Genomic DNA, 11,416 nt, shown 5'->3' with positions numbered 1-11,416 from the left:
ACACACTCCAATAGGCGGTGCGTAACGACAAGTTAACTGTCACACCAATTTTGGATTAGTCTGCAAGAAGTCTATATGTTGATCGGTTCTGCCGAAGTTATCTCGTGGACGATGAGGAGGTAACTGAAGCGTTTGATTTAGAACGTTCTCCCGGTGACGCTTACAAGTAGCTATTCAATATGGCACGCAGTGATTATTAGTAGTGACCAAATCCTATAGACGCGTGAGACTTTTCCTATTCCGTTGAACAACTTGGACATTTATATGGGTGGAAAATGTATTACAATAATGGACTTTCATGGACTTTATACTTTACTTTGTAGTCGGATAGTCTAAACGTTTGGGATTGGACAAGCGCACCGAAGCCGAATGGAAACTATGTCACCTCAACAGCAGCACGAGAGCCTCAACCGCAGCCGAACACCGCTCGCGGCTGAGACCAAGACCGGCGCACACTACGAGAACAAGAGGGTAACACTCTATCTCTATTATTATTATAAATTAATTAATTACTAATAGACGCACTCGTTAGATCACAAAACTATATATTTTTTCTCCAGATATTGCGCCTCCGGTTAACACACCGAGCGGCAGGCTACTAGACTGCGTTAGGGATAGCCTAACCGAGGGTTCTATGTACATTCATTGAGACAACACGTCACTGTCAACATTTTGATAACAACCAAATCTGAGTGTTTCTTCGCAAATGATTAAGCTAAAACGGTCACCGTCGCACCTGCGCCATTTCTCCCCGTGTCAAAGATGACCGTGCAGTGCGGTTCTGCACGAGGATTGTAGGCGAATTGACTGGACATTGATCCTATTTAAATACAGCCCTCTAATGAACGACATCAATGCAGTTTTGATAATACATTTTAGTGACCCTTCACATATGCCAGCAGAAATTTTGAGTGGTTATTATTATTCTCGAAAGGAGGTAGACTTGTATCTAGTTGAAATGCAGATTTTGCGAAGTAAAACGAAACATGTAGGAAACTATGTTTGCCTTTGATTCAGCCTTGTACTGTGTCACCGTTGGCACACTGGCAGCATCTGTGTCGGCTGGCGCTCTCTGGATCTTTCAGTCGCATGGCACATTTTCACAGTAGGCTTAACAAGCACACTGTTGGCGTTGAAACAATCTATTCTAAGTTTGCTAAGACTTCCAATAATGCCCCTCTACAGTAACTGGTTGTTTTTGAACGCTTAATACCCTTGATCCCATTGTTTAAAAGCCCAGTAAGTCCTTCTGACGCCTCGGTGTTGTAACAACATGAAATGGACAGTGTTTATTTGGTCTGAGAATGATCTCAGACACAAAACAGCAGTCATATATCCCAGGCCTGACGATGGCAGCTGGATAGGCCAACCTTTCACTTCCAAACAGAGCCTACATACTGTGCAATAACCTACAACCATGGGTCTTCTTCTAAAAACAATACAGAAAAGCTTCCAGATGTTCTGTACGATTCTGTTTGGAACCCTGATTCATTCTTCAAGTTTGTCCTTGGAAACCCTTTTAGAGCGTTTGTCTATAAATTGTTTTACACAGCACTCATGTTTAGCACGTACATACATATACAACTGCAAAACTGGGCATGACCTCCTGGGAAAGGACGGCATTGGGAGGTCTCTTGACGTAAGGACATACGAGTCACTGATGGCCTCATATCAGTCCACGTTAAAGAGAAGGGACATCAGATTTGGGAGGCAGAACAAGCGTCTCTTTACATCCACTAGCCCAGCCTGTGTAGTTACTCTGTAACTTCTGTGATGGGCAGAATGTAATTACTCAGCACAACAAGGTAGCAACAGATAAGCTTCCAAACATCAGGGTGTCCCTGGCATCAAAAAGACCTGACGTTTGATCCCAATAGCACGTTACGTTGTTATCGAGTAAAAGGATAAACTTATAAAAGGATCTCTCTATTAGTGAATATCATCCTTGTATACAGCATGCCCCACAGAGCAAGATCATGTGTGTAAATACCGAAGTGGATCAGTATGTTGATAGTACTTCGGACTCCCTAGCTCCTGAAGTAAAAGGAGTCCCATGGCATTCACATACACATGTTCAGCCATTTACCGCGTAAAGTGGTGTCAGTGGGTGTGAGAGAGAAAAACGGGAGAAAGATGAAATAAACGTGAGAAAGAAGAAGACAAATTCTGCACCCGTGTCACAAATTCCTCCGGCGTCACGGCCCTCTTCCTTGGCGATCGTCCGTCAGCCTCGACACCAGGATCGATGGGGAGTACGTGGCGCTGGTTGCGTAGCTTAACATGAACAGCAAACAGACTGTATGTGTTATCCCGCCTTCTCTCAGGCTTGTACAGCATTTGGCCTTTTCTCTCCACTGAGCGTTATCTGTTGACGAGAGTGAACCCTTGTTTTACAACAAGGATCTGTGCGCGTGTGTGCTCAGTGCTCTCTCTCTTGGGGATATCAGTCAGAGTTTGGGACATTCATGGTCTATAGGATCAGGTGAGAGAAAATTCCCCGTGACAGGTGGCAGGGGGGCCCGCCCACGATAGTATATTCAACTGACACTTGCATGATTTCGCCCATTTTCTGTTATCTAAATATATACTTATAGTGGATGATATTATGCATGTTTCATTCACACTCTTTCTACTTTCTTGTTTGTCTGCTCCACAGAGGATGAAGTCTCTGAGCCATCGAAGACAGTCGGCTCCGTCCCTGGTCATCAGCAAAGCTCTCACCAGATCCAAAACGCTCTCCAAGTACACTGAACATATTTCTGCACAGTCATCATCCCACGCTATTTAAGTCCATAGCAGATCCTCCTTGCTAACACATACACACTCGACATACTGTAAAGGCATATACAAACACACACACACACACACACGCTTGCACACACACAAACAAATGCGCACGCAAAATAAACATACCATAAGTGACTCTCACTCTAGTGCCTGCTAATCTTCTCAGATAGCTAATCCGTTGACCAATCTGAGGATCTGGGATCTATTAATAGCCCAAGCTTTTCCCACTTGGTCAGACGAAGTGAATAACCTTATTAAAGAGGTACTACCGAAGTGTTTATAACTCCTCTGCCTACTGCAGCTCACTGACCTCAATGACTGCGGCAGAGATAGGGAGCAGGCGAGAGAAAGGTGTCCCACCAGATCACTGTGCTGTTCACAGTGAGACAGGTGACCTAGTGCTGTAGAATCTTATCCTCTCAAGTTCGCCTCCTCAGTCATACTCTGTTCTGCGGACAAACCATCAATACACTTACCACAGCAACTCTGTTCATATGAAATAACTGTTACGATTTGTTTAGAGTTAGTTATGTGTGCTGGCAGTTTGCTGAATGTTGTTTGAGTGTCTGGAATGTATATTATCTGAAGGAGGACCTGTGAAGCCCAGTAGTATTGAAGTAATGCCTTCTCTCTCAGGGAGAGCTTCCTGGCCCCAGTGTGTCCAGAGACACTTCCATTGGTCCAGTCCTTTCTGAGTCCTGAAAGGGCGTTTCTCCTGCATGGCCACGCCCAGTTGAAGGCGGGACTTCAGACGCAGGACCGGCACCTCTTCCTCTTCACTGACCTCCTCATCGTCGCCAAGTCCAAGTAATGAGTACAAACACGGCAGAAACACAAGAGCGGGGTTCTCCTCGATATACGAACGAGACTTTCGGACGCCGAGAATGTATAGCTACTGAGGTGTGTCCCCTCTCTACCGCTCTGTTGGCCATCCTCAGGTGGCCCACCCACTTTAAGATGAAGACGCAGGCGTTTGTGTGCGAGATGTGGACCGCGGGGTGTGTGGAGGAGGTGTGTGAGGCGAGCAGCAACCCAGACAAGAGCTTCGTGATGGGTTGGCCAACCTACAACTGTGTGGCCACGTTCAGGTACAACTGCCATTTGTTTGTGCCCGTTGACCATTTGGCCGCATTTCATTGAAAGGAAATTGGGAATTTCGAAAGGAAATTGGATTAAACCCAGTAATTCAATCCAGTGATTCAGCTCCCATCTCTCCACGGCCGGTTTTCTAGCTCTACCCACTGTAAAGTAGGCGCTAGACACAGCTGAAGGTTCATAGCTAGTTATCGAGGACTGTTAAATGTGTTAACCTTTTTGTTTTCAAATGTTTATATTGCCTTTGACGTTACCCTGATGTTAAGACTGTGTCTCTTCTTACCCTCCCTCCCTCCCTCCCTCCCTCACTCCCCCACTCTCTCTCCCTCTCACTCACTCTCTCTCTCTGCCACCCAGCTCTTCAGACCAGAAAGAAAGATGGCTCTCCCTCCTCAAAAGGTAAACAACCAACCAAAACATCCCGATTGGCTCATCTCTGGAATTCGCCGTTACGTTTGTTCTTCAGCGAAGCTAGACAAAACTTTTGCCTCAGTTGTATCTATTTTCTCTTTCCCAGTCGAATAAAAGATGAGAAAGACAAAGATGATCCTAAAACCATCCCACTGAAAGTGCTTGGCAAAGGCATCAGCAGTTTCTTTCCTGTGAGTTTGTATCTCCTGGTTTACTACTGTGTGTGTGTGTGTACATGTGTTCATTCCCTGATGCGTCTCAACACTCTATCTCCTTCCCAATCTAGTCCAAGACGTTGGCGGTCAGCAACTCTGATACGACCAGTGAGGTTGTTCGACTTGCCCTACAGCAGTTCGGCATCGCCGTGAGTAAATGGATGCTGTAATGAGTCCAATTTCAAGAGTCACGTCATTGGCAGGTTATCTGTTTATTGTTTTCTCGATGCATCTGTGCTTGGTTATTCTCTGTGGCTGGTCTTCAATAGGGTCTTTGTGTCTTTGTGTGCCTCAGGGTTGTGTGAAGGACTATCAACTGTGGGCGAGCTCCAAGAGAGAAAACGCCCCCTATCCTCTCATTGGTTAGCACCTCCAAATCGCAGGCGTCCCTGCTGCAGTATTGGTCAGCCTTCCTGAACCCCCCCCCCCTCCCCCCCCCCCCGCCTAACCTTTACCCTTTGATCCCTCCGTCAGGGCACGAGTTTCCATTCAGTATCCTCATGAGCCACGTACGGGAGCCTCTGTACCTGGCTGGAGGGGGCAGAGAGGCGTCCACGCCTCCAGGCAGACAGAGGGCGCTACACCCTGAGCCGCTGCTGCTGGACAAGCAGTGCCAGTTCATCCTCAAGCCCCGGCGCATCACCGCCGCACAGCATCATGGGATTGGTGAGGTGGACCTCTGATGAGGATGAGACAGCGAAGCAAGTAGAACATGGAGTCGTAGAACCATTCCAATGTGTTGTCGGTTTGTCGTGGTTTGTCGTTCTGCAGACCCAGGCCAGAAGCCGTTCAAACGAAGGCAGTCTCTCATAAACTGGGCCTTCTGGCGTGGCTCCACCTCTCAGCTCCATGACTCATCCATCTCTTCCCCCGCCTCCGGCTGCCTGTTTGGCCAACCGCTGAGCGCCGTGTGTCAGAACGATGCCCTGCCAAAGCCAGTCATGGTGAGAGAATCCGTTGACGAGCAACCTCCAGGAACTCGCGTTCAAACACACAGATTAACGCAGATTAAGCCCGGTTTACAAAAAACGACGAGGGCCTCTCCACAGTCTGGTCACTGACAAAGCTTGATCTGGCGACTGGAGAGGTGGTTGTGTTTTTCTGTATCTCCTGTTGTGATGATTTCCACCGGTGCCCAAGGGATGACGCAAAGACAATCGAAAGGGTTGATGCAAAATGTATTAATGCGAGTTCTGATCATTAAACCAGCCCTAATGAATGGTGGTCATCATGAGTGAGATTACAGAAAGTCGTACATTCACTGAAGTAAACAACTACTAAGAAGAGCAACTGCAAACGTTTCCTTCTACGGCACGTCATGTGAACAGATGGCTTATTCTCATGGGAACATTTATGGCAAATATGGTATCTTGAAGGTACGGTCTCTAAGCAGTATGAAAGAAAAGGCCTTAAAGGTGCAGATATACAGTCTCTATAGGACTGGGTAGAGTTCCCCATGTGACCTGTTGACCCTACAGAGAGAAGGAGTCCTTCTCACACAGAATGTCATCCCGTCATCTCCTCTCATTGGTCCCCGTCTCCCCTCCAGGACATGCTGGTGTTCCTGTACCACGAGGGGGCCTTCACACGGGGGATATTCCGCCGCTCGGCGGGGGCCAGGGCCTGCAGGGAGCTCCGGGACACGCTGGACGCCGGCGCCCAGGAGATCCCCCTCACGCGGGAACACGTGTTCATCATCGCCGGCGTGTTCAAGGTACATGCTACCGCACGCCGGACCAACACCCCGGGGCTGTTTCTTTTGTTCGACTGGGCATGCCTGGAGAGCCAGATGGGTGGGGCTCATTTGCTGCCTCGACATGCGTGCACTGGGCATGCTCAGTCATCGCTTGACCTCTAATTAAGGGTTGTGTGACAGCTGTGGCGTTAGTGTCAGTATGTGTGTATGTGTTTGTGTGCTTGAATGTGGCACATCATTGACCTACATATGAAGCACACTTAAATGTAATCCAATCTCATTTAATCATCATAAGTATATCAGTGACACAAATATCCATAGCAACCCAGCACAAGCTGCCCATAACCTAATCTTGAGTTGGGTTGTCAGATTTTAATCTGAAACAATCTGTTAAACTGCCAAACAGGGATTCACTGAATAATAAGAGGCTATTATGAGCAATTCACCTTAGCGTGACAACTCGTGACAACAGCTCTGATAAAGGAATCGTTTTTAGATTTGTTCCCTGTACAGACACAAATGAAACCTACTATTTTATGGAGAACCTACAGGAACTTTTATATGTAGGCAAGTTTAGTTTTACTAACATATCTTCTTGTATATGTGTATAGTTTAGAACTGTTAACTGTATTGTAATGTACAGCGCTGTAACTTGGGCTGTGTAATACGTTGGCCATATCGTAACGATGTGTCATAACATACATCACTGATTACATTGTGCTGAATGATTGTGTACTCGAACTGTGTGTGTTCTACATGTCCTCCAGACGTCATTTAACTCCTGGGCTGTAGTCGTTGTGACCAAGTGTCATCTGTGTTGACTCTCCCCAGGACTTTCTACGGAACATTCCAGGCAGTCTGCTCTGCTCAGATCTGTATGAACAGTGGATGGACGTGATGGAGGAGACCGAGGGGGAGGAGGAGGTGGAGCAGATAGGGGCTGTCGAGAGGTAGCACACATGCTGCTTGCACACACACACACACTAGGGCACTGTTTACGCAGTGCAGTGTTGTGACGAAGCTTCAAGCCTTCAAATCCCATAAAGCCTGTCACCTGGTTGCTGGAAAGGTCTGGTAGATTAGGTTGGAAACGGTTTGTAGTAAAACTGTATGTGAACGAACCGGGTTGATGTTCGATGAACTCATACTTCTTAACTAGGAAATGTTTTGTGAGTCATGAGCGATAGATTAATGAGAGAGGACAGTGAAAAGTCAGACGTGACTTGAGTCAATAAAACAAAGGGAGTCTTCAGAGGAAAACTATTACATTATAATTTTATTTCTTGCACAAAGTGCACGTCCACAAATCAAATATTATTTCTATTCGTTTTGATTGTCTGTCCCGTCCTGGCGACGCCGTCTCGCTGCAGTCTGGTTGGCCGACTCCCCAAAGAGCATGCACTGTTGCTACGGTACGTGGTTGCTGTGCTGCATGGTATCCAGGGAAACGCCCACGACAACCAGATGAACGCCTTCAACCTGTCGGTGTGCATTGCTCCCAGCATGCTTTGGGCTCCAGGACCCAGCAGCCCTGAGATGGAGGGGGAAGGGGCCAAGAAGGTAAAGCAAATACCCACAATGCCTTTCGTCTGCCCTACTGTTGCGAGGGTGTACTTGTACACTTCAGGAATCCCGGCTCCTGTGACCTATAGGCTGGAGTGACTCGGACAAGCCTTACCCTAACCCTAACTCTTTGATTTGATTCTGACCTTTACCTCAGACTTCTCTCTCGCCCTTGTGTTGCTTGACCTACAACCTGACTTGCATCATTGTTACTGTGGGGGACTGTCACTCAAAGATACGATGGGAAGTTTCATTGGAGGGTGAGAGTTTACGTGTCAGTGTGAGCCTAAGTTCACTGGGAAAAATGTGGAGATTTTCCTTCTTCTGTCAGTTTATCGTCAGCGCTGCTAAAACCTAACCTCTTATTCCCCTCGCAGGGTGTTGGCTAACTGGCTAAATCTGTTGGAGCATTAGCTTTGCACCTATATAATTGCAACATAAGTATATAATGCCATCTCCTGCAGCTCATATACAGTAGAACAGTTTTTCAACATAACCTGGCAAGTGAAAAATAGACTAGGTATTGCCGGATGAAAACTTCAGATCTAAAGCGTACTCATCCGTAGGCCAGTACGATGCAACCAAATGGTCTTCATTGGGGCAAGATCATATGTGGGTCGTTAAGCTGCTGGGTTTATGTGTTTAGAGTAAATGTCCGTAAATCTCTAGTATAAAACTTGTTGGCACAATGATTCTTTTTTGGATTTTTCCCTGTCCACTAAGAAGACGTTTTTATGCATTTTTTTGTATTCTTTCTTGAAGGGCAATTAAACGTTTGTTGAGGATTGTCAGGCAGAAATACTCTGTGACACACAAACCTTTCTCACGATACTGGTCTCGTCTAGTTTTAAGACTTAAATTGCACCCTGCTAGAAGAATCCTAAACAGCCATCAATGTAGCCATCGGCACCATTTCTGTTTCATTTAAGCTGTAGTTCATGGTCGGCCATCCTTCTCAGAATACACTCTCTCTCTTCTCTGAAGGCTGTCTCATGAAAACTCAAGCCGGTCACATCACCAACAAGTCAAAAAGCTGCAATGTTCCAAAAATTGACACACTAACATTCCTGGAAGCCCGTTAATCCTCCTGTGGTAAACTTGATATGGATTAAGACTTGCTACAGTGATCTGCGTCCACACGATGAGACGCAAACGCGTATCTGTGATTATGGATACATTGTCTCCTGTTTGTCCAAAGGTATGTGACCTGGTGCGCTTTATAATCGAACACTGCCAGGAACTGCTGGGGGAGGACGTGACTTCACTGTTTGGAGGGCCGCCCGACTGGGGCAGGTTCTGCGAGCAAGGCTCAGGTACACACCCTCACACACGCAATAACGCGCACACACACCCGTTATTGTGGCGAGGACGCATACGAACCCGTGCAATTGTGTGTTAGTCTTCAGCCGAGCGCTTAATCCCCCTGTTCTCTCCCACCATTGTTTTCCCTCTCCCTTCCTTTCAGACGTGTCATCCTTCCAGCTGACGGACTCCTCCTACGACAGCCTGGATAACGAGCTGAACGAGGAAAGCAGCGAGTCCCCCGGCCTCCACACCAGGAGGGGCCGCCGCAGAACCAGAGTCCTGCAGAGCAGCCTGGACTCTGTCCTCACCCTCAGTGACTATGACCTGGACCAGCCAGACACGTGCGCGAGCACCCAACCTGGCAACCCGAACCGCCACCACAACGTTCTCCAGCTGCCCGCTTCTGCCCGACCCAAGAGCAAGAGGCTCCCCTCGGCCGCGGCCCCCTCCTGCCCCAGCCCCCCTGGCCCCCGGGGGGGCCCTTCCGACAGCCCTGACCCCCTCTCCATGGGGGGTCTGCGGAGGCTGAGACGGTGCTCTGAGCCGGCGATTAGCTACAAAGGCCTGGTGACGCGCGTGCTGGGAAACAGCGGGCACATGGGGAGCATCGAGGCCCTCGGGAGCGAGGAGAACGACGACGACGGGGATGATGATGAAGAGGGGGAGGAGGGATATAACGAGGGCGTGCGACAGACGCACACACAGACGGGGAGGGTCAGGAGGGGTGCGTGCGAGAGTGCAGGGCCTCGCGGCAGCCAATCCCTGCTCCACGGGACCAGCTACTCCAGCCTGTCCTCGCCCCCCAACTCCCCAACTCCCACACGCTCCTCCTTTGACTCCCTGGACAGCCTTATGTCTCACTGCGGCGACCACCCCGCCCCGATCTGGCTGCCCAGATCGGGGGGCTCCAAGGCACCAGGCAAGAGGCCATCCCACTCCGCTGCGACCCCCCTCCCCCCCCCCCGTCAGCGCTTCCTCCGTCTACATTTCGGGCCCTGTTTCCTCCGCAGCTCCAGCCCCTGCCAATGAGCCTTGTCCCGAAAGCTCCCCACCGAAAGAGGCCTTTTCCTGGAGTGCCCTAAGGAGCGGTAGGGGGCTCCATCCCAACACCTGGTTGAAGAAAGCCCGGAGGATGTCTCTTCAGCAGCAGGACAACGCGGACGTGGAGAAGGAGGAGAGGAAGTCTGGGGTGAGGACCACAATGCAGACCCTCGTTTCGTTTTGTTTTTGGTTACATACAGAGCCACAGAATGATGACAGTAGCCCCTTTTATAGAGAGATCCCACAATGTTGCCGTAAAGAAGACCCCTCGTTATGCCGGCTTTTGTTGTTCACACTGAACCAAACACAGCCGGCATAATGCTGCCCTGTGTGTGATTTTAGATAGCATGCCGGCATTCCGAAATCAGAACCATGACATCAGCCTCATTGCTTGAGTGTGTTGTCAAGCCGTGACATCGATCCGGCTCTATAACTACCTCCGCTGTCGGCTTAATGTCGGTACAACAATGACCCCCCATTCTATGTGTGTACCTTTTAAACAGAACTGCAAGGCAGATAAAGGCGCAACATCCCTGTCTTGAACAGGCTGTGTAAGAAGGGCTATTGACAAGCAGACATAAGTGGGAAGAAAATGGTGGAGACCTTTCTCTTTCTTATTCTTAAATGTGTGCTTGACTTTCTTTTTCTTTCCCTCTGAAGGGAAGACCATCTGACAAGAGTCTCCCGGGGCAGGAGAGAGGAGGAGGAGGGGTCAGACAGTTGTCTGTTGATCTCCCCAGGTCCAGCGCGGCCAGCGGGCCCTGGAAGGGAGGAGGGGCGGAGAGAGGAAGGGTTACCCAGGGCCGAAGCCCTCCTCCTCCCAGGCAGGAGGCAGAGAGCCCCCCTTCGCACCATCGCTCCCTGGGACAGATCCACTACGGCAGGTCCCCTTGTTACCAACCCTCAGACAAACCACTCACAGTGCGCGAGCTGAGAGAAATACACAGCCAGGCTTGTCTGCAGCACAAGTACGGAAACACAGGAATTGATGTCATCAGAGAGGGCCAGGTGACAGGAAGAGAGGGGGGTGAGTCCAAAGGTCTTCCCCAGGATGTTTTCTTTGGGCAAACTGGGCCCTTTCTCTCTATGGCCAGACCAAAGTCCCACTCCCTCACCACATCCATGGACGGCTATGATGGAGGCAGGGTCTTCCAGAGACGGTCCTCCGAGCCTGGGGCAGTGTGTCTAGGCGAGGCCCTGGGCCTTGACCGGGCCTCCACCTTGCACCTGGAGAGGCTCCACAGTGAGGCCAAGCAGGGCCAGATGTCAAAACTAGACCCAGGTCTGAAAGTGTCTGAGGTTG

The 11,416-nt window shown here is 49.3% G+C and overlaps 1 protein-coding gene across 2 annotated transcripts; it reads left to right on the top strand.

Annotated features, from left to right (window-relative positions):
- LOC134007551 (rho GTPase-activating protein 20-like) lies at nt 1-11,355 on the top strand. 2 transcript variants are annotated; one of them, XM_062447075.1, is made up of 17 exons: nt 1-119; nt 324-471; nt 2,657-2,742; nt 3,424-3,594; nt 3,726-3,875; nt 4,240-4,281; nt 4,400-4,484; nt 4,580-4,657; nt 4,804-4,870; nt 4,983-5,174; nt 5,280-5,452; nt 6,058-6,222; nt 7,036-7,154; nt 7,575-7,764; nt 8,966-9,080; nt 9,233-10,261; nt 10,774-11,355. In XM_062447075.1, the coding sequence occupies exons 2-16, from the start codon at nt 370-372 to the stop codon at nt 10,099-10,101; spliced, it is 2,604 nt and encodes an 867-aa protein (XP_062303059.1). In that variant the 5' UTR covers nt 1-119; nt 324-369; the 3' UTR covers nt 10,102-10,261; nt 10,774-11,355. The 2 variants fall into 2 exon arrangements, with proteins under 2 accessions (XP_062303059.1, XP_062303058.1); XM_062447074.1 differs by lacking the exon at nt 1-119 and having other exon boundaries at nt 126-471.
- Nucleotides 11,356-11,416: the final 61 nt, after the last annotated feature.

This window comes from Osmerus eperlanus, chromosome 21, assembly GCF_963692335.1.
Source record: "Osmerus eperlanus chromosome 21, fOsmEpe2.1, whole genome shotgun sequence".
Taxonomy (NCBI): Eukaryota; Metazoa; Chordata; class Actinopteri; order Osmeriformes; family Osmeridae; genus Osmerus; species Osmerus eperlanus.
Note: the sequence above shows the minus strand (reverse complement) of the source record. Positions and strands in the feature narration are given on the sequence as shown.